At 37.2% G+C, this 23,418-nt stretch overlaps 2 protein-coding genes and 1 long non-coding RNA gene across 4 annotated transcripts in view; 2 read left to right on the top strand and 1 right to left on the bottom strand.

The window, feature by feature from the left end:
* The window catches only part of DPH5 (diphthamide biosynthesis 5), a 43,660-nt gene extending 30,858 nt beyond the window's left edge, over positions 1-12,802 (top strand). For both annotated transcript variants that reach the window (XM_034437363.3, XM_087889991.1), the window contains exons 6-9: positions 103-223; positions 8,299-8,338; positions 10,167-10,270; positions 12,392-12,802. In XM_034437363.3, coding sequence (XP_034293254.1) covers positions 103-223; positions 8,299-8,338; positions 10,167-10,270; positions 12,392-12,597 — 471 coding nt within the window. In that variant the 3' untranslated portion in view covers positions 12,598-12,802. The remainder of the gene's footprint in view (positions 1-102; positions 224-8,298; positions 8,339-10,166; positions 10,271-12,391) is intronic.
* Positions 12,803-14,030: 1,228 nt separating this feature from the next.
* Positions 14,031-23,418, bottom strand: part of SLC30A7 (solute carrier family 30 member 7) — a 32,250-nt gene continuing 22,862 nt past the window's right edge. Inside the window, exons 9-11 of the mRNA XM_034437359.2 lie at positions 20,853-20,943; positions 19,870-20,019; positions 14,031-18,370 (exon numbers count right to left, since the gene is read on the bottom strand). Coding sequence (XP_034293250.2) covers positions 18,323-18,370; positions 19,870-20,019; positions 20,853-20,943 — 289 coding nt within the window. The 3' untranslated portion in view covers positions 14,031-18,322. The remainder of the gene's footprint in view (positions 18,371-19,869; positions 20,020-20,852; positions 20,944-23,418) is intronic.
* On the top strand, positions 19,597-23,157 carry LOC148114654 (uncharacterized). Its single transcript, XR_015733157.1, has 2 exons — positions 19,597-19,700; positions 22,973-23,157. It is a non-coding gene; the product is annotated as an uncharacterized LOC148114654 (long non-coding RNA).

The following is a 23,418-nucleotide window of genomic DNA, read 5'->3' as shown; positions in this document are numbered from 1 at the left end:
CCATAATACTGAATATTTATAACCAGTTTTTGAATTACTTTATGGGTTATAGTATAATGGTGATTAAAGATTTTTCTTTCCTCTCTCTCTCCTTCTTTATAGCTCTATAACTTTGGAGAAACAGTTTCTATTGTATTCTGGACAGACACGTGGAAACCTGAGAGTTTTTTTGACAAAATTATAAAAAACAGAAAAAATGGAATGCACACTCTATGCTTACTCGGTAAGAAACATTTGCACCTGGTATTTATTTATTTAGATATGATATCATTGCGAGATTTTAATAATTCAAGCAATTGTTGGATGTCTTTTTTAATTACTCATACACCACCCAGAATTTTTACATTACACGTTGGTCATAAATACACCGTCCATTATCATGCTTCATCAGTGTGAACTACTGCACTTTTGTGAATAATTGAACAATTCATCCTTTCTGATCAAATAAGTATCAAATAAGAGCCGTGGTGGCACAGCGGTTAGAATGCAGTATTGCAGGCTAATTCTGCCAATTGCCAGCAGTTTAATCCTGATTGCTGAAGGTTGACTCAGCCTTCCATCCTTCCAAAGTTGGTAAAATGAAGATCTAGATTGTTGGGGGCAATATACTAACTCTAAACCGCTTAGAGAGGGTTGTAAAGCACTATGAAGCGGTACATAAGTCTAAGTGCTATTGCTATCAAATTGTAGATAAATGTGGAATGGAAAAAGAGATGAGCCTCTTTTGCCTTGTATGACTGCTACCTCTGCTAATGTATTGGTTAGTTGCTTATATACTTCGTCTGGTCTTCAAATGAAAAGACTTCCAAAGTAAAAAGTAAAAAAAAAAAAAGATGGGAGGAGGAGCAGGAAGAGCAAAGCGCCCACCACCACCTCAAGTGTCCTTATGAAGGTGGAAGAGGCCTTCTCTGGTGATCCAGTTCTATATACGTATGTAGTGAAGCAACCCTCATTGTTCTTATGAGAGCAATCCCAACTTTCACTGGATCTTGAAGAAATATTAGTTAATCAAACATAGTAATGATACTACTATTGAAGAGACCAACTTTAGAAGATGAATCCTAAAAGATCAATTTTTAACCTTATAATACATCTTGTAGGCTGTGTTTAGTGGGACACGGTGGCTCAGTGGCTAAGATGCTGAGCTTGTCAATCGAAAGATCAGCAGTTCAGCGGTTCAAATCCTTAGTGCCGCGTAACGGGCTGAGCTCCCGTTACTTGTCCCAGCTTCTGCCAACTGAGCAGTTCGAAAGCACGTAAAAAATGCAAGTAGAAAAATAGGGACCACCTTTGGGGGGAACAGCATTCCATGCACTTTTGATGTTTAGTCATACCACATGACCACGGAGACGTCTTCGGAAAGCGCTGGCTCTTCGGCTTTGAAACAGAGATGAGTGCCGCCCCCTAGAGTCAGGAATGACTAGCGCATATGTGCGAGGGGAACCTTTACCTTTACCTTTAGGCTGTGTTTACATGACATACTGAGGCATGAAGATCTAATTGAACATCGTATGCAGTGTTTATTATTTTATTTAGAAGCCACATGATTCCAGAATAACGCTGGGAGACTTACAGTTTTAAAAGACTAGAAACCAATAAGGAAAAAATTGTATATGTCCAGGCAGACCTCACTTCATAGATCACAAAACATAAGTGGACATTCTAAGACATGGAAAGCAGCCAAGTTTTAAAAGATTTCCAGAACATCTTCAGGGAGGGGGCCACATGGATCTCTGGGCGGATATTATTCCAAAGGGCAGGTACCATGACAGAAGAAACACATTTCCCATAGGTGGCATTGTTTGAATGAGGGACCCCTAACCACACCAATTCTGCCCAATCTTAACTGGAAAGGCAGAAACAATGGGAGATGAGTAGACCATGTATAACTTGGCCCTATGCCATGAAAGACTTCCAGTGATTAGCAGCATCTTGAATTGTACTTGGAAGTCAACTGATAACCAGTCTGCAGACAGTGGGATCCTTTGGGTATAATGCAGGGATGAAATGCTGCCAGCTATTTCTGGCTCTTAGGAGCTGGTAGCACCGGCGGCGGGTAGTTCGGAGAACCGGTAGTGCCAGCAGTGGGAGGCTCTGCCCCCCCCCAACCAGGACATCATCACGTCTCAGTTTTGACCATTTGCGCATGCGCAGAAGGCTTTGCGCATGCACAGATGATGGCACGCGCACAGACGATGGGCATGTGCACATCAGCGAACCAGTAGGAAAGATAAGTACATTTTACCTCTGCTATAATAAGGTATACCCATCACTGCCTGTATTGCTGCATGAATAAGAGCCTTGGTGGCGCAGCAGACTAAAGCACTTTTAAGATAACACCAGCTGCCTGCAATTATTGCAAGTTCAAATCTCACCAGGCTCAAGGTTGACTCAGCCTTCCATCCTTTCGAAGGTAGGTAATAAGCTGACTTTGTATAAAAAAGAACACTGCTTGGGGGGAGGGGCGAAAGCCCTACTAAGCAGGTATATACAAAAGTATGAAGGCTATTGCTTAATGCATTGTAAGCCGCCCTGAGTCTCCAGAAAAGGGCGGCATATAAATCGAACCAATAGATAGATAGATAGATAGATAGATAGATAGATAGATAGATAGATAGATAGATAGATAGATAGATAGAATTGTGGTTAGGAGTTACAGTAGTCCCATTTGTGAGTTGACTAAAGCATAAGTAACTGACTGAAGGGTCTCGTGGCCCAGGAAAGAGTACAACAGCCCCCCCCCATATGTGCCTGTGTAAAGGCCTTCTTGGCCACAGCTGTCATTTGCTCTTTGAGCAGGAACTGTGAATCCAAGATTAGATTGCACACCAGCCTTGAATGGGGAAATGCAACCTTCCAAACTCAAAAGATGGAAAATCCCATTCATATTGGGCCCCAGTATCTGCAGCCATTCAGTCCTCTCAGGATTAAGTTCGAGTCTGTTTTCTTCATCCAGTTTCACACACTTTCCAGACATTGGGACAGGCCCTTGAGAACATCAACTTGATTGACTCAGGATAAAGATATATATCTGGGTGTCATCCACATATGTTGAGATCCCAAACAGATGGGTGATCCCCCTCAGCCATTTCATGTAACTATTAAACAGGAAAGGAGAGAGCATCAAGCCTCAAAACAATTGAGGGGCTGAGGGTACTGGTCATTATTATTTTTACAATAATATTGTACAAATCCAGAAAATTGGGTTCATTTAATCAACCATGGTTGAGTTATTTCCTGGATAAGCATGCAAATGCAGGCATAATCATGGAACTGAAATAATATAATGCAGCCAGTATATTGTACTATATAGTATATTACTGTATATAATATGCATACCATGTTTCTCCAAAAATAACACCAGGTCCCAAGGCTTCTGGTAGCTAACTGTTTATGATGTTATTTTCCCCACGTTCTTTTGCAATTATATTTGTACTTTGGTCTGTGATCGCAAATAAAAGTTATTATTATTAGACCAGGTCTTATGTTAATTTTTGCTCCAAATTAGGGCTTATTTTCTGGTTAGGACTTATTTTGGGGGAAATATAGGACTAAATGCACCCATCTGGCTGACAAACTTAACTGGGGCTTATTTTGGGGGTAGGGCTTACATTATCAGCATCCTGAAAAATCATGCTAGGGCTTATTTTCCACTGGGGTCTTACTTTCAGGAAAACAGAGTAATACTGTAGTATAGTGTTATACATACTATAGCCAATAGTATAATGCAGATATTTTTATCCTTGATATTTAAAAAAAACTTTAAAAGAAAATAAGCCCTAATTGGCTGATTGTACCTGAGCTGGTGGGCTGGCTTGTCTTGCAGTCTGACAAAATAACTGCTGGCTTCTGCTGCAGTAAGAAGTAGCTTAAAAAGGGGCCAGCTGATTTGCCATATCTGATCTGTTTTTTGAACCTTTTTGGTCCAGCACCCTGTGTTAGTAGTCCATCCCAAATTGCTTTGGTCATGGAAATGTTCATTTAGACACAGTGGCTGGGAAAGCTGTATTACAGTAGGATATGAATTTGACCCTCTTTACCCCATAATAGAATTTAGTACAAAACCGTATATGTTATTACTAGTCTATATGAAACTCCATCCGTTGCCAACAATGTTTCTAAAAAAAAAAAAAAAAATCCAAATTCATATGTCAGTGATTCCTAGATTAGTATCACTAATTTATGCATGTATATATCTAATATATCTGCAATATTTTTTTCTGGGCAAGCACCATTTTGTGATACTAGAAGGAAAGTATTATATTTAATAGTTTTTTTTTTTTATCTAAGAAAGCCAGACACTGAAAAATAGTATAAGTCAAAAATAGCATTTGCCTAGTCTTCCTCTTATATTTGCCCCAGGGTAGAGTTTGTTTCAGGCTTTCTTTCTTTATGGAAATTTTCATCTAAAGCTTAGTACAATAGGATGGAAAAGGATTATTGCTAGACTTACATAATATAAATTGGCCTGAATAGTAATCAATTGCAGTGTTCTCTTTAACATTTGGAAGAAGTAGAAGTCTAAGTCTCCCCACTCACTAATTCCCTAATTTTAAGAAATGTGTACCCCACAAAGCTGCAAAGAAACTTGAGTCTGAATAACAACTAAATATTGCAGAGTCAGGAGTTTTAAATTGCCCCAGAATTATACTGTAAGAAGTTTTAAATTACAGTTAAGAGGATCACACAAATGTGCCTCCATTGTTACGGAGGTGATTTTAGAATGTCTTAAAAATGTTTAAAATAAAAGTTTTAGCAAGGCCATCCCTTTACTGGGATTGCTAATCTACTTACTGATCCTGCTTCTGGGTTTTAACAGTAATATGATATATAGAGATTAGCATCCTCTACTGTAAAGGAAAAACAAAAAGTACTCATTATTTCTGATATTTCTGTTATTTTCTTAAAACTCTAATCAATGACTTGGCCTGCAGAAAAGGAAGCAGCCCAAAAGGTTTTGTAGCTAGGCATGATTTTTTTAAAAAAAAATTGCACCAGTCTTTTCAGACAAAATTGGATTTAACATTTAAGCGAGAGACATTCTACAGAGCCATACAAACACACATGGAATTGTTATCAGATGGAAATTGGACTGATGTAATTAGCTCATTCAGTATTCTTTAAATACTAGGGTTGATTTAACCGTAGCCTTTTCGGTGATGTAGGTTGGTGGTGAGTTCTTGCAAGCAGCTAACAGTCTTATGACCTCCGTTGCTTTTCTTGATTACAAGCCAGGAGTTCCAGCATTATATCCCAAAACCTCTTAAGTCCAAGAGCAATTTCTCTGCATGTTTTGGAAAGAACTGAATTTTGCCAGCATATAATCAGTCAACATGATTGCTGCAGAAATTAGTCTGGAGATAATTTATACATTGGGGAATTGACTGGAATTGTTCCTCAATTATTGAAATGCTGCAGCAGCCATATAACTGTTTAAACTGCACAGATGTTGGCCATTTGGAGTGCATTTTCAGAGAGCTAGAGAGATTTAAAATTGCATTTCTTCTCTGTGATTAATGCTGAATGAAAGAAGATGTTACAGTCTTTCTATATACATGTCAGCCTGTCAAATGTTTTGGACAATGCTCTGTCCAGCACATCTCCCACTCTTCTTTCTTAATACTTCCATTCTCAACTTGCTTCTATTTTCTCTACTACATGAGTTCTTTCCTGGTGCCCTCAGGTGTGTCAAATTTAGATTCCTAATCATCCAAAGGGCAAAAGATTAAGGAAGATTGAATCTTCCCATGGGATATGGTTTGTTTCTCATAAACACACACAGACACGCAACACAGACACCTCTGTGTTAAAAATATTGAGGAAAATTACTTGAGCATTTTATTATCTTTGCACAGAATGCCAAGCCATTCTAGGATATCCATTCGTAAATAAATTACAATTGACTGGGTTCATGTAAAGTGCTCAGATGGAAGCCTGGTGTGCAAATTACAGTTGCTTGGCCCACACATCAAGATCCAAGTGTATTCTGGCTTAGCTTAGTGTATGAATACAGTCATTGATTAATTCACTTTATCATAGCAAAAGTTCCATGTCAGGAATGTTGATATGTGAAGACGTACGAATAGCTGGTTAAAAATTAAAGTGCAATTATGAAGTCACTGCATATGGAAAACGAATTAGATCCAGAGTTCGAATGACTAGAATAAAATAAACACTGGATATAAATGGCACTAAAATATAAAGAGAGGGTAATTCCATTCTTACAAACAAACAAACTAACTTGGAGTGTTCTTTAATTCATTCTGTGTTTACCATCACATAACATAACTGCGTGACTCACAATAAAAATCCATAACACAAGTCCAGTAATCTCACTCACAAGCAACTGGATAAAGCTACCATAAATAGCCCACTGTAATCCAACACAACACAGTGCTGCTTTAAAGACTGCCTTCTTTAAACCTTGTGGGAGGAGACTGGGGTAGCCATTCCAAAAGAGTGGGGGAACAAGGCCACTGAGTGAATTTGCCCCTGCCCCACTTGGAATGGGAGAGCCAGAATCATTCTCTATCTGATTGGAGTGCACAAGTTAAGCGGGTTCAGATAATCCCTAAAATACTAGTCCAGAGGGTTGTAAAGGTTGGGAAACTCCCAGTCAGGCAGGGAGGAGGGGTCAAGCAGGGAACTAGCCTTGAATCCTCACACAGCCGCAAAAGGCATAAACCTGACCCTATCTAAATTCCAAGTAGTTTGGGGAGACTCATGATTATACATAGAACACAACAAAGTTGATGACTTGAACCTCTCACAAATGGATCTGATTGCTTGCTCCTGCCAATACCAGCCCTTTGACTTATATTCATAAACTATTGGAGGCCAATGCAATATCTACAACTCCAGATTTTATCCTGCTAAAGTGGCTCTCACTAGCCAAGAGGCAGGCAGCTGATGGAAACAAAACAGCACTTATCCATGGCTCCTCTTCATAGCTCATTCATACTGCTTAGGCTTAATAGGGTATCAAATTCAGTAACTAATGATCTGAAGGAAGTATTTCACCCAATATGTTTTTCTTCTGGAAGATAAGATGAAAAACGTCAAGTATGTTATTGATTGCTTCAACCTTAAATCCTATAAGCACACCTTTGGTTCCAGATGGTACAGCTTGAACTTATTAAAGTTGATGTCTACTTAATAGACTTCAATTAAGATTGGTACTTAGTTTTAATGCAAAAAGAAAAAAAATTAATTATGAAAAATGGACTGTGTCTTACACGCTGAGTTAAATACTACCGTGTTTCTCCGAAAATAAGACCCTGTTTTATATTTTTTTTAACCCGGAAATAAGCACTTGGCCTTATTGCCATGCGCTCAAAAGCCCAATTGGGCTGATTATCAGGGGATGTCTTATTTTGGGGGAAAACAAGGTAGCAGCAATTCATCCTCAAAGAATGGATCCTATGAAGCCAATCCAAACACATAAGAAGGATATGTCAGTGTCAATCCCAGTATCGGAAGAAGTCTGAAGAAAAAAGTCCAGCAAAAACATTTCCAAAAGACAGAATCTGCTCATTACCTGTAGAATGTTTGTTGAGCCCCCTAAACAGATGACTGGGAAGGAGGAAAAATGATTAGGATTCCTTGGAGCAATTGGTTGACGTCTGAGATCCTGAATACCAACCAGTTTGTGAAAATCACTGCTTGTTATGTACTAATATTAATTCAGTAGAGATACTCTGGAATCATTTGTTTTATTTTTGCAAAACAGTTGTGTTTTGGAGGGGGACATTAATTAAGAGCCAGTTTGATCTAGTGATTAATGTGCTGATCTAGAAACCAGGGGACTGTAAGTTCTAGTTCTGCCTTAGGCATGAAAGCTAGCAGGGTGACTTTGGGCCACTCACTCTCTCTCGGCTCACAAAGTTTTTGTTGTGGGAAAAATAGCAGGTGGAAAGAGTATCAGTATGTTTGCTGTCTTGAGTTATTTATAAAAATAATAAATGTGGAATATAAAATAAATAAATTCCTTTCTGCCTCACACATATACAGTACATTCTACAGCCCAAAGACAATGAATATGCTATACAGCAACAAAATGGTAACCATGTATTACCATGCAATGAAGATAATGGTACTGGCTAGCTGAAATTAGTCCTATTTTTTTAAAAAGCATTTTTTGGAACAGGGATTGTAAGATTCTGCATGCAGAAATGGGTTAGAGAAGACAGTCTATGAACATATTTCTGTATTATACGCAAGGGAAAAAATAAAATCTTGAGTCTTAATAGTTTTTATAAAAATGAACTTCCAATGTATGACATTTATTTTTTTCTGCAGACATTAAAGTGAAAGAGCAGTCAGTGGAGAATCTCATGAGGTAAGTTGTGTTGCTATATATTGATTATCAGCATGTGGCAGTGAGGAGTGTAGACAGGTTAGCACTTGAAAGTAGAATAACTATTATAGGATCCTATAATATTACATATTACATCATTAATGCAGGAGATGGAAAGGAATTGTGATCATTCATACTCTGGGTTATGGGACAGATCAATAGCAAAGTTAAATCATAACTAAAGTCCACTGGAATCCTCTCAAGTGTATTTCTACAAATATTAGGTTTAAATATTTGTAGGGAATCTGGAATAAATATGCACCCAGATCTTTTTCAAAGATCCCAAAATTGGTTTGCAAATATTTTTTTTCTCATCAGCTGAATGCAGTTGAAAGCCTTTGCACAATCAGAAACAATGCTGCAATCCATTCTCTGCTTCTCTGAAATGCAGAGGCCTGACTTCTGGTTGCATCCACATCCCAGGAGGTTTGCCACAGCTTTCAACAGTAGCCAATTTAGTTGTCTTCACAACAGTGTGACCACATTGTAGGATGAAACACCATCTACCTCAGGAAGCACCACCAGGAATTGGTGTCCAAGAGACAGCACCGTTGGCTTTCATAACATCAAGTTGGATGGGGTCTTAAAGAATATTGAGTCCAACTCTTGCACTGCACAAGATACACTAAATCACTTCTGACAGATGACTGTTTAGTCTCTTTTTAAAGACCTCTAGTGAAAAATTGCTCATCACAATCAGGGTGTTCCTCCACATAACTAGTCCAGACCTTTCTCCTTGTAGTTTTAAGTACTTTTAATGTCTTGTACTAACTGAAATTGGAGGTATCACTTACCATCTGCTTCAGGCAATAAAATGTCATTGGCCAAACCTTACTTTTAGTCATCTTTTTCTGTCAAAGATAAACTGGATGCTTCATAAGCAAATTTAATTCTTATTGTGTTTAGCGTGTATTAGCTGTCTCTCACTTTAAAAAAGCAAACAGAACGATATTAGCTCTGTTCCAAGTCATTTTATCTGTAGTATAATATTTTCCCACTCCCAGTTGTTCAGTATTTCTAATCTGGGTGGATCAGTCTGCGTCCTTAATCTCTTTGCCAGCTCATTTTATGGAACAGTTGATGGTTTCTGGACACATCCTTACTTTGGTTTAGCTTCATATTCATACGGACTGACGATCTCGGGGGAAAATTTATTTTGGAACTTCTTCCTAACTCTGCTTGGCCAAGTCCAGGGTTGGCAAACTTTGCTGAAAACAACTCTTAAACACTGGATTTGAGGGACTATAATTATGCAACTCGAGAGTATATGGTAGAAAAATACAGGCTTTCCTTTCAATTTGGCATGAATAGCATGGATTGCTGATGCAGGGAGAAGTATAACACCACTTTTGAAGGGGTTGAGGAATAGCCATGGCTAGGATTGTACTGGAAGAGTAAACATATGGCACCTCTTTTAGAAGTGGAGAATACATTCATCTGAATCATGCAGGCTGTAATTCCTTGGTTAAAAGCTTCAAAACAGCCACAGGACTGCCTAAGAATGATTTCTCTTTCCCAATGACATAAATGTTGGATGCAGCTTTTAATGCACATCTAAAGCTAGTCCAATGAAGTCAAGAGAAGAGCGCACCAATATGTTTCCATCTGCTGAACGTACTGTTTACTGCTTTTCAGCTGTTAGTGTGGTGACCAAATCCAACCTAAATCTTTCTAGTGTTAACAAACATTTGTTGAACAAAAGGCAGTGTGCAAACCAACTAGTACAAATGTCAGTTTGTTGTGCTCATGAATCTAACATGACTAGGATGTATGAACTCCTTGTTTTGACATTGTCAATTTTCTCTGTCAGGGGAAAGAAAATTTTTGAGCCACCACGCTACATGAGTGTGAATCAAGCAGCCGAGCAACTTCTTGCAGTTGTCCAGAATCGGCGGCTACAGGGCCAAGAGCCAGGTATAATCTGTCTGTCATTTCTGGTAGAAAGATATACTGCTTGAAATCTCTTCCAAATTTAAGAGCTCTTATGGTAATATGGAGATGGGCCATCCTGAACTTGGCAAGATACAGTTTGCACGGAAGCCAACGTTTTACATTGGTTCATCATCATGTCATGTACACCGCTGGCCTGGAAGCACATATTTAAAGGCCGCAGAATGTTGGCTTATACACAAACCAGCCACAAGTTCAATGACCCAGGTTTTTTTTAAAAAAAAACATTCTATATGGATATATTTCAAGAATGAATCACATTGACTTCAATCATTTCCCACATTCATAAGAAATTATGCATTTCCTTCATTTAGTGTTTGTGATTCTACTTGCCACAAAATGTCCCAAAAGCAGAGTGGGAAAGCACTTTTAATATTAAAAAAATTGAATTTTACAGTCTTTGATCAGCACAAAGAAAAATATGTATCCAATTCCTTGCCGTCTTGTATTCAACTAACAATTTGACATTGCACAAAGAAATACAGACTTTGGTGGGAAAACATATAACCAAATGTAGTTCTCTTGTTAGTAAAACATTTCTATGTCGTAGAAAAAAGAAACCTCAAAAGTTAAGTAAATTGATCTTGATTTGATCCTCAAGCATTTTAATTGTAAAATTGTATGTCAGGAGTGGAGAAACCAAGGATGCACTATGACTCCCATCATCCTGGTCATGATCCAGTCATGCTCAGTGGGCATGACAGGAATTGAAATTCAGCAATATCTGACTGACTGAAGTTTTCTCATCCTTACTTTAAGGTTTAAAATAACACTGTAAAGTAGGGGTGTCCAACCTTGGCGACTTTAAGACCTGTGGACTTCAACTCCCAGAATTCCCTAGCCAGCCATGCTGGAATTATGGGAGTTGAAGTCCACAAGTCTTAAAGTCGCCAAGGTTGGACACCCTGTTGTAAAGCTTCTAGTTCTTCAGTGTTTGATCCCAGTAACTTATAGCAAACAAGATGGATACACTATTTATCAAAAGCAAACCTGGAAACACCTTTCATTCCTATGAAGCAAAGGAACATAAAATGAGAATCATGGTTAAGGAGAAATTTAACCACAATTTAATTCATCATCTTGGATTCAAATAACATAGAGCAAAACATAATACAATTTACTGTGTTATGCAAGTTATGGTTAGTAGACAACCCTCCCCTATCAAAACATCAAGAAAAATATGGGAGTGGGGGAGTAAAAATGACTCTCAGCAAATTCTCCTTCATATTTTCTGGTTACAGGAGCTTTTTCAGAGATACAAAACCCTGTCCACAGATATTTCATAAATGCTTCCTTGTTTTTTCAATATTTTTTTTTTAGAAAATTCCTCAGTTATCAGGAATAGCATCTAGTCTTTCTGGAGGGCTATATTCACTTAAATAACTCTGCATGACTGAAAACCTACCTAATTATTATACCTGAAGTGTCAAGAGTTCCAAGTAACACCCCCAGCAAAAGAATATTCTGAGGCTTGAGTTTCCTCAAAGTTACATTTTATTAGATATCATATTGGCACATGTGAGGAAACCTGAATCTGAAAGCTTCCAGGGTTTCCCCACCCAAACGAAAGTTCAAGTCCCTGCCCAACACCCACAAGTCCATCACATGGTCCAATCAAAACACCATCTCAACTGGAGATGCCTCCCAGTTCCAGCCTCCCAGGTGCAGGGCAAGATGTCCTTGAACCTCTGAGAAAGGAATGTTGTTATGACTATATATCAGCCATGCTCCATACAATCCCCCCTCCCCATTTTCCACAGTAGTAAATGTGGCAGGTCTGAAGGCCCAATACAAAAGATGGCTTCCAGGCCTGACAGAAAGTTCAGATTCCTGCTAGATCACATATTTCCTGTGCCTGATCTTTACACATTTTGCCACATCCTATTACGAGGCAATGTTACAGGCATTGCTCCAATTTTCAGGGAAGTGATTGTAGATTCTGAAACCTTCAGAAGGTTTCCTGGCGTCAGTGTAAGATGATGTAACTTTGAAGGAAAGGAGGGAGAATCGTTTTCTCTTAGATTTGCTGCAGAAGTCAACATTTTGAAGCAGATTTTCCTAAATCATTGTTCTTTGTTTTTGCAGAAGTAACCGAGAACACTATCTGTGTAGGCTTAGCAAGAATTGGTGCACTGGATCAGAAGATTGCATCAGGTACTCTTCAGGATATGACTACAGTGGCCCTTGGCGATCCTCTGCACTCTATAATCATAACTGGAATATTGCATCCCTTGGAAGTAGACATGCTTAAATTATTTGCAGTGGATAAATCCATCTTTGAACAACACTGAATTGGAAACTCTTTGTGCCTTACCTGGAACAGAAGCTGGTAAATTCCTTCTTGATAACAGACTACTCTACAAAGAAGTAGCCCATATCTTGCTAAAGAAGACAACTAGCAAACCCAATTGTGATTTCTTATGGCTCAGGCTCAGTGCGTACACCTTGTAAAAGTTTTGTTACTTGGCAGAAGTGAAATAAAAATTGAGAATATTGTTTTGATTCACCTATACAGCTGGTGATGGGAGAACACTCAGTATGGCAAAAGAGAACATTCGAAAGAAGAAATATAGCACTTGGCTAGGATGGCTCATTGTTTTCAATGTTAGGTAGGGCTTTAGAGATATGGCTCAGAGAGCAGAGATATCACATGAGTGAGATGGGCAGCACTATCAGTTTACTAAACAAATATCTCCTTGTACAACTCCATGCTGGACCAACTGTGCTTCCCAAATGCAGTCTTGCATGGACCACATGATAGAAATCCAAATAAAAGGTATCTAAACCATGAGTAATCATGAGAGGGATCATCTTAGGAGATGTACATACAATTGGCACACAACAATGAAACCATGTAAGAGATCTTCCTTTTCCATTCTTCAAACAAGTAATAGAAAAGCAGATCGTGCACTGGTTGTATGTCAGTTAAGTGCAAGATGGAGATTTTTGGACTATCCATGGAAATAATTCCTCACAGAGAAAAGTAACATCTTTACAGAAGCTGCTTTAGAATTGCCTTATTAGTTTCCTGCACAGCTTTGCCAAAAATATCAACTGTGTACAGCAGAGACAAGGGATCCAGGCTGCCATGCAATTTCAAAAGTGGAGAGGGTCTTGGGAACCCCATAAATATATGCAGCCAATGGTTCATAATTCTCATACATCCTTAATTCCTTTTTTCCCTCGAGGGTTTTTTTCTTTAATCTCTTTTTATAGCATGTCCTTCCAAAAATGAAGAGGCTTGCCCTTCCAAATGAAATAGATTCAAAAAGATCTCTAGACCGCACCTGTGTAGCAAGCAGGAGGTATCCACTTTCAGATATAACTGATGTAGGAAATTGACCTTGGCAGTTGGTTCAGTGTACTGTTTTTATTGAGTCCACCTGCTCCATACTTTTTCTGGAGATCTGGAGATTCCTCCAAAAGATTTTCTAAGGAAATTAAGGGATGCCATCTTTTCTGTGCCATTTCCATGAATAAGCGCCTCAACTCAACACTGCCTTGAGTTTGTGCAGAGAATGGGAAATAAATCTAACCAACCAACCTCACTTTATCTTTTGATTTATATATTGTGTTTTACAATGTGACTAGCTGCTATTATGCATAAACCACAATATGCAGCTTATTAGGGTCTATGACACCTCCGTCTTTTTGCCAATTAGACGAGAACTTAAGAATACTTTAAAGGAATGTATTTCACCCAAAGAACTACATAAACAATATATGACCTTTAAAAAAAAGTTTTATTGATAGGAAAAATTGATCCCAAATATGTCAAACATTTTTGCTGTTTCAATAAAGACTGTATTTAAAGTAGGAAAAAATAAACCAATAAAATGTTCAATATTGCACTGGCCACTAGCTATAGTATTTTCAAGTTATTTTCGGTATATTATCTTCAGCCACCACTTTGAACTTATCGGTAAATAAATTCCTTGAATTGTACAAAACACCAGGCCTTTAGAAATGAAATAAAAGACATTTTCAGGAAATAAAAGAGTTTCGCCATTTTTTCATACAGGAAAATATATGGCTAAGCCATAAATGCGATCTATAATTTAAATCAGGGCTTGGCAACAAGACATACCACCACTAAATAATGAGTACTGATGTCAAAAGTTAAAAATAGGCAGCTGGAATCCTATTAGATCAGTGTTCTCAAGTCAGAATTTGGTCTATTAGAAGCTATAGGTTGCATAGTGATTCATGCTGCCTAAACAGACTGCTGACCCCTGCATAAATTTTTTATTTATTTATCAAATGTATTTGCTGCCCATCTTGTAATTCAAGGCAACTTTGAGTGGCAAGTTTGAGGAATTGATATCATAGCAATGAGGCCTCAGTAAATGAAATATGCAAACAACTGTTTTAGCATTTCATTATAGTGAAACTTTCCCCTCCCCAAGACAATGGAAGAATAAAAACAGAAAAATCCATCTGTTAAAGCTTAATCACAGCTCCAAAGTAAAATTACTTATTAGTGGGGCACAACTCTTTTAAGGTAAAAAATAAATAAATTGCAAAACGTTCAGGTCAAAGTACAAAGCAACAGGAGTTATAATGGGGGCTGGGAGTAGGACTCTGAGAAAAATGCATATTGTACTTTCTATGGCAAAACAAAAGCAGATCGTGATTTAAGAAATTTTGAACAAAACTCATAGAGCACAGGTGTCAAACTTGATTGCGTCACGTGACGTATCGTGACATTTTTTTGCCTTGCGGAGCCAGGATAGGCATGGCCTGCGCATGACTCATCCGGTCCGCAAGCCTCAGTTTGACAGGCCTGTTATAGAGGATAATTTTCTAAACTAGACAAAGCATGTAAGAACCCTGGGTTTCATCTAAATCATACCAACCATATTTAAAAAAAAAAAATAGTGAATACTGCAGTTCTCCTGTGGAAAACATAATTTCACTGGTTTTAGTCTCCTCCCACCCATCCCTCAACCTATCTTGCAATAACCAGCCATTGATATTTCCACTGGCAGTCTTGGTTTCCTCATCTGCCAACAATATTTATTTGATAAAGTGCAGTTAGCATCTCTTCTATAAACTTACAGTTAGACCAGTACTTTGTTTACTAGCCAAGATTCTGAATATCTGAATAAAATGGCAAGTGTTCATTTTTAGAAATGAAAAAAAACTGAGAGGAAAAAAGACTGTTCAAGCTGTTGGTTCCATCTGTAGAAAATAACATCCTACACTATGTTGGGCAGTCTATTTTCCCTCAACAATTAAACAGATCCTAAGATTAATCCTAATACTTTGAACTTTAAAAGTATAAAAAACACTTTTTCCTTCATATTATCTCTCTAGAGCTTGGTGGACAATAAACCTGTTCTATAAATCTCCTAAATTAAACACTTTGTTTTAGGATTACAGATCAAAATGCACATTTGTTTAGAAAGTGAGCCCTCTGCTGAACTATATGGTTCAAAGGCAACGGCGTTCGATGTAAGTTATTTTGCCAAAAGTTAGATAAAAGCACATTTCAGTGCCACATATTTGGCAAAAGTATAATTTTATATGCTTTGCTGTTTGACATTTGGCTGAGAGAAGTCAGCAACAATAAAGAGGACTTACATCCTGCAGAAACAAAACAAAGAGCATATTAACCCCACTAAAAAGGTTAAGCAGCTTCCAGCGCTTCTTATTTAAGGCACACCCAAAATTTAGAACGTGCCAACAAAAGCCACTGGAACAAGCATGTCAAAGCATAAGCAAAATTCAGAGTGATGCACAAATCAGTGGAACAAGTTGATTTTCTTATTTGAAGAAGTGATTACAAATAAAGTATTTAAAACAAGTTAACAACCTACTTCAGCAAGCCCTTTTGCTGAAAGAGATTCAAAGGCGAGGGGACTTCACATTAGTCTACACAGAGCTAAATAATTATTTCCATGGGGAAAAATAATATTGCTGCACCAAGTGAAAACAGCACAAACATTTTCCCCTCCCATCTTGGGGAATCTATTCCTATTGTCTTTTATATGTGAGGGGAATCAGAAAATAGCAATACACAAAACAGTTTTTCATTTTGTCTTATGGAAAGGAAGGAGGCCCAAATACGTTACTGTGCAAAAATAATGAATCAAAACTTATATTAGGGTTTAAATTACAGGTTGCATAAAAATTCATTTCTAACAATAAGCAAAAACAAAGCAGGGCTAGAAATTAAAACAACCAGTAAATAGGTTATCTAACAACCATTGGATTAAAAAGTAATAAAAAGTTATTCCCATAAAAACAGAAAATCCACATTACAGTTTTTTCCCAATATAAAATTCAGGTCCATTTTATGTATTTCTGATGCCTAACACAATTTCATGCAAGCTATAAAAAACAATTGTTTGGCTTAAGAAAACAATTTCTGATCATGAGTAAATGCTTTTTTTTTTTTCTAGGCCAACCTTGCTTGCATTTCACGCTTTTGTTCCAATTGTCTTTTAAAAAGGCCTAGGGATTTCTATTGATTTGACAAACAGTGAATTGGGGTTTTCCATATTAACTTAAAATGGAGACTAGCTGACCAACTTCAGTTCCAACATTAGAAATATGTGGCGTTGTATCCATATATAACCTTTAAACATTACACGGTGGGATATAGACAGAAGACATATTACCCAGAACGTTACTCTGAAGTTTTAAAAGAACTTTTAATTATGATGGAGAATACTAGCACAGAATCAATATTGGCAGAGCTATTCACTAACTAATTAAGTGCCAGAAAATGCTGCTGTAAGATTTATAGGTCCTACAAGAATCTTGATAAGGGGGAAAAAAATCAAACTTTGAATATGGGGTTTGATTTAGGAAAACTCATTATATTCAGTTAAAATCTGAATGTTTAAACCTGACAATGCAGACAATGGTGAGATTACCAGAAGTATATCCTGGATTCACATTCATCAGAGGATCAAATAATTGGTTAAGTAAACATACAGAGTACAAAATAAAATAATATATTGTCTGTTGGCTAGTATAAAAAAAAACCCTCCAATCAAAATAAATGTATCCAATATAAAGGACTCAGAAAGGAAGTGGTAATGTAGGAAGAGGCAAATTCATAAAAGCATCCCTCCTTTTGAGTGTTTCATAAAATTTAAATTTAAAAAAAAAATAATTATTATTTACTGCAAGACTTGACCATGTATCGAAAAGCAATAATTAAAAGACATCCGATCGGGGGAAAACATCATATTCTTGCAAGACATTTTTTTGCACGCTAGATACATGTAGTAACGGCCCAATTACTGTCAGGGTACTGCAGAATTAGCAGCCAAGATTTTACTTCATGGTAATGAAACATTCTGCGAGCGCGTTTTACGTATTCATTTTGCTACTGTATTTGAAAACTGAAGAGTGGTCTTCAGAAACTTAAAAATTTAACATTAACAGGGAATCCATCATCTTTGTATTCAATTACACATTTACAGCACATCAATTGCAAGCAAAAACTTTACTGGTACAAGTCACAGCCATAAAAATTAATAAAAAATCCCCAATGTTTCCTATCTGTGCTGACAGATACTTTGATAAAAAGGCACTCTGAAAACCCAATATGGTTTGGTTCATTAAGTTTGCGAAGTACAAACAGTCTTATAAACAGTTATGCTGTAGAATGTCAATCGCTGTGACATTACACCCCAAAGTAATTTCCGTTTAATTTCTCCCTCCCTACAATAATACCGGTTCTGTGGGAACGAGAAATCTCTGCCACAGCAGCAGCCTTACAGAAAGCACAGTCAACGATTGCAACCTCACATCTGTATCGGTAAGTCTGCTGTAGGTAGGAACAAACTTGGCAAAGAATCCACAAAGTTTTGGGGCTCCAGAAAGTCACTCCCAGATTAATTCAAGTCAATCCCACCCCTTTCATTTTCTCTTCTGCTAATCAGACAGCAAGAGACTTTGCTGGGAAATGGAGACCAGGAGTTTCAATTTCCAAAGGGAGAACAAAGTCTTAAAATGACAGTACTGGAAAGCTTTGGTCCGAGGAGGAGTCGAAGAGGTTCGCTACATAGTGGCAAAGTCGATCTGAACATACAGTTGCCTCACTCCAGCCTGCAAACACAAGGAAGAAAGACACATATATGTCAGAAATGAGAACAGGTGAATCTCGTTTCAAATGCAGGGATATCCAACTTTGGCAACATTATGACTGTGGACTTCAAATCCCAGCATGGCTGGCTGGGAATTTTTGAGAATTCCAATTCACAAGTCATAAAGTTGCCAAAGTTGGACACCTCACTCACTATGATCTGTCATGGAAGTGTCTTGCAAACCTCATTGGAGGTCTGCTCCATTTAGGAAAACAACCAGTATAGACCAGGGGTCTGCAACCTTAAACACTCATAGAGCCATTTGGACCCATTTTCCAAAGAAAAGAAAACCCCGGAAGCCACAAAACCCTTCCCGTGCCTGAGTATTTCCTGAGCGGTCACAAAACTAGCATATATAGTTGAATTAAACATTCTGTTTTCTTCTGAAACTTTTCTTGGATTTTTCCATGGTTGACCTACCAGAAGTCGAAAGCCCAATAAATCGCATGCTGGTAGGTGTCACACGTTGGTGGTTGTGATACATATTTTAAGCGACAGGAAGCCGCAGCAGAGGGATGAAAGAGCCACGTGCGGCTCCAGAGCCGTGGGTTGGTGACCCCTGGTATAGACCAATGGTTAAGATGTGGCACTGGGATCAAAGAAACCCAGGTTCAATTTGCCCCAGTGGTCAAGCATGACGGTGGGTGAGTTACTTTCTCATATCAACCCACCAAATATAGCGACTCTTGCAGGGATAAAACAAGGAAAGTTCCCTTGTTTGCCACCTCGTGTTTCCAATAGAAAAGCAGATATAAATTCAATAAACATGACCACTACTATGGATGAACAGTTCTAATTAATAAAATGGCACCATAGCAAAGCTCTTAATTTCATTATTCCTTGGTCTTATGATCATAAAAACAAATGATTTTTCTGGTTCAAAATATTTTCATAAGAATGCTTGAAAACCATTCTTGGCAACCTTGGCAACTTTATGACTTGTGGACTTGAATTTTGTGGTGTACAACACTTAATGTAATGAAAATGAGAACTAGCCAATATGTAAGACTTTTATGATCCACAAAGTAATTTTTTTTAAAAATACATATACAATGACAGAATAAATGTAACTGGACTGCCTCTATTTTAAAGTTCAGAAAATCACAGATTTATTAACTGGTGCTTTTAAACATTTAAAAATGCTAGACAATGTGATCATTAACATTTAAAATGTTTTATAATTTTTAGCAAAACAAAAGTAAGAGGCAAATTTACTCCCTTTGAAGCGATCCAAAAATCAACAGAAAAGTGAGATATTTGTAAAGCTGAAGAACATATATCTACAAATAAGTGTAAGTAGAATTTTATATAGAATTTAGATTATTTAGAATTTAAAATCAGAAATAAGGCTTCTTGCAAGTCCTGAACTTTATAACCCAACTTGGCTAAAAATACCTTAATGAAATTTTCTTCAGTGGCTAAAAGCCGGATCGTAACTTATAATTTAAATGCAAATTTTACCTGAGTAAAAATGTTGTGAGTTTGGCTTAATATCCACTTTGCATCAGCATCTGGAGCTACATACAGTTTCAAAGTCCCTATGTAAACATCAGTACAAAGAGTCCAGAAATGAGGATCGTGCAAATTGTAAACTCCTTGCAATTGTTGAACCTAAAATACAGAATTCAGTATTTTAGTTTTTCCTTCTTTTAAATGATCGTTAACAGAGTAATTTATAAGAAACAATTAATCCCAGCCCTGAATAATTCTATGTACTTTGTTACATAATAAGCAAAATGAATTCTCTCAAAAGATGTCCAATTAATATTTTTTTCTTTTAAGACCAAATATAATAAATCAGTTTCAATCTCATTTTGAAGAGCGGGTTTCTTTTCCCAATTTCTGTTCCTGAAAAATGTTTCCTTCATGCTATTAAGAACATGCTGGTACTTTGTACTAAACCACTTTTTTAAAAAAATCCCAAGTTGTTAAAGCAATTTTAAAACCTGCTTTGCACAAAATCCTAAACAAAAATTATGTTCATCTTCACATTAACCGCAAAATAAGCACAGTGCATTAAGGCTTAAAAATTATATGAGAAACAGGGTTATAACTTAACATGATGTTAATTGATAATAAATTTTTTAAGATAATTTGCCTTCAGATGTCTTAGAACACCTGCCAAGGTCCAAAAGACATCTACAAGTATCATGCTGGGGAAGACTGTATTGGCATTCATAACTGAAAGTTAGTCTGGTCACTAATGTTGTTTGTTCATTGTTTCTACAATTATGAGAATGAGATTTCAATTTGTATAGAATGAAAATTGCCCAAATTTACAAATTTGTTTCATCAGATAAACTCTATTAATTTTAGGGTTTTGTTCATTTAATAAGGGAATTGAATTGGCATTCCTGGAGGACAGGTGTTCTCCAGATGTTAAACATCTGCTGCTGCTCTATTTGAGGTGTATATTTCAAACCAATCAAAATACTATAACTCACCCGTTGATAGCACTGAGGCAAAGCACTTTCTAGAGAAGGAGGCGTTCGCTGCATCAAAATTCCAATGGATTCTCTCAGGAGTGGAACAACACTAGAAATATTATTTAAAGTTATTTTAAATACAGATTAGATAGATAGATAGATAGATAGATAGATAGATAGATAGATAGATGAATTAAATTCATTCTAATGAAGAGATATTCTTGGTTAATGAAAACAGCCAGAAGTGCTGGGATTGCAATCACTAAGCAATGTGGTCACAACATCTTCCTTTATAACTGCATCATTTACCATGTTTCCCCAAATATAAGACCCGGTCTTATATTTTTTTGAACCCTGAAATAAGCGCTTCGCCTTATTTTCGGGGAGGTGTTATTATTTTGGGGCGCATGGAGCAAGATGGACTCCTCTTGCCATCTTACCTGATTTCCAGCTGTGTCTCCCTAACCCTAACCAGAGGAAATGGCAGGGACCGGCTGTGCCTGCATTTTAATATTGGGGGGGGGGGTTTCCGAGGAGGGCTTATTTTCAGGGGGGGCTTATTTTAGCGCATGCGCTCCAAAGCTGATTGGGCTTATTATCTGGGGAGGTCTTATTTTTGGAGAAACATGGTATCAACACAAATTCTATTTCCAATTGTAGTTATCATTTGAGGACTATTCAAAACGTTATGCTGAAACTGAATTGTCCAAATGTAACCATTGTGGAGTGAGTTACATATCCTAAATAGCCATCTCTCTCTCTCTCTCCCCCGCTTCCTCCCTCAAAAAAAAAAAGGCCTTTAATAACTAGGGTACTCGCTCATGGGGGAAAAAGAAGATCAAGACTACTATGCACCATCATTCAATTTTGACTCAGATGCTTGACAAAAATGGCATTACTGATAGGAAGAAATATATGAGGCTCTTTAGGGTCAGTTAGCTAAAGGAACTGTCAAAATATAGAATATATACATTTTTAAAAAGGATACTTGCTTTTGTTTGTGGTTTAGAAAATGTTTAATTTATAATCCAAAATAATAAGAAAAAGGACGCAAGTAGGGGAAAACACATGAAGAAAAATCACAGAACTAAATTAGTAGGTACATGTTCAGCCATAATTAAATGACTTGTCTAAAACAGCCATCTCTGCATTTCTTGAAATAGGGGAACCCAGGGATTTTAACGGAGCTCAAGCAGGGAGCATTTGGAAACAATTTAGAGGCTCCATTCAGCAACTGTAAAACGAGCATATTGAGGTATCAGAGGAAACACACAATTCCCATGATAAAGGGCTTAGAATCATAGATTATATACAGCTGCACCGCTCAGAATATTGAGAATTTTATGACTCTTAATATCAGGAACACTGACCTCACCACAGGTATCTGTGGAGTGTGGACGCACAACAAAACACACATTAAGGTTTTGTTATGCTAACTTCACTACATGTGTATGTGTGTCTGATATCACACTGCAAATACAAAAGGCGCATGTTGTGACATCATGATACACATTTTGGTACTATAATGATTAGGATCGAATGCCGTGACTCCCCAATAGTCTTAGATTTGGAATATTATCAAGAATCTTCAGAAGGCTGGTTTGCAATTTTCTGATAACATCATAAAACAGATGAAAAGTTTATGCAGTTTCCTGTCTAGATTAAAACACTTCATTACTACCATAGCTTTAATTCCACTTTATAAGGGTAAAATAAGTCTTAAATTTATTTATTTATTTATTTATTATTTTTATTTCTATACTGCCCTTTTCCTGCGCGTCTCAGGGCGGTCTACAGCCAAGATAAAACATTGCATATAAAATTTAAAAACAGTTTAAAAAACAATTAAATAATTTCGGCCCAAGAGTTAAAAACAACCCAATTAAAACCGAATTCAATTAAAACTGAGAGGATGGGATCAAGCCAGCCCGGCTAGATGGAATAGGTGTGTTTTCAGGGCCCGACGAAAAATCCGGAGGTCTGATATCGTGCATATCTCAGGGGGTATTAAATGATATTCAGTAGAAAGAAAGTGAATTAAAAACATAGCTTCTTAGGCAGAAAAGTTATATCTTCAAATTTTCAAAGTTTACTCTCTATATACCTCATAATATTTTTTTTTTATATTTTTTTTAAAGACTGGTAAATGCACTGAATGAGAAAATTATTCCTGGACATTCTGCTGCAAAAATAAGTATTTCCCATCACAAGTCTGCCCATAATGGAAATTAATCATTCAACATCAACGTTATACTTTCTTTGTGGGAAAGCTGATGTATAAATGAATATTTAACACCAAATAAAGGCGTAAGAACTCCATAAAGCTAAGAGATTATTGATCGCCAGCCAACCAACTGGTTTTCCACAACTATCAAAATATAGGCGAGAAGGGCTTTAATCCAAGTAGCCTAATCAATGTATGGCTATCATGGCGTGGACATGAAGGCAAGGGTGTTCTCCTTCAAAAGAAAAGAAAATGTAATTTTCCTAGAGCCTGCTGGTTAATGGGAGGTTTAGTGGGCTCCAAAAGAGGGTAGATTTACCCTCTGCAATAAACTATTTTATTTTTAGTTTTAATAACATT

The sequence above is a fragment of the Pantherophis guttatus genome, chromosome 3 (assembly GCF_059756535.1).
Source record: "Pantherophis guttatus breed Tessera chromosome 3, ASM5975653v1, whole genome shotgun sequence".
Lineage (NCBI taxonomy): Eukaryota > Metazoa > Chordata > Lepidosauria > Squamata > Colubridae > Pantherophis > Pantherophis guttatus.
Note: the sequence above shows the minus strand (reverse complement) of the source record. Positions and strands in the feature narration are given on the sequence as shown.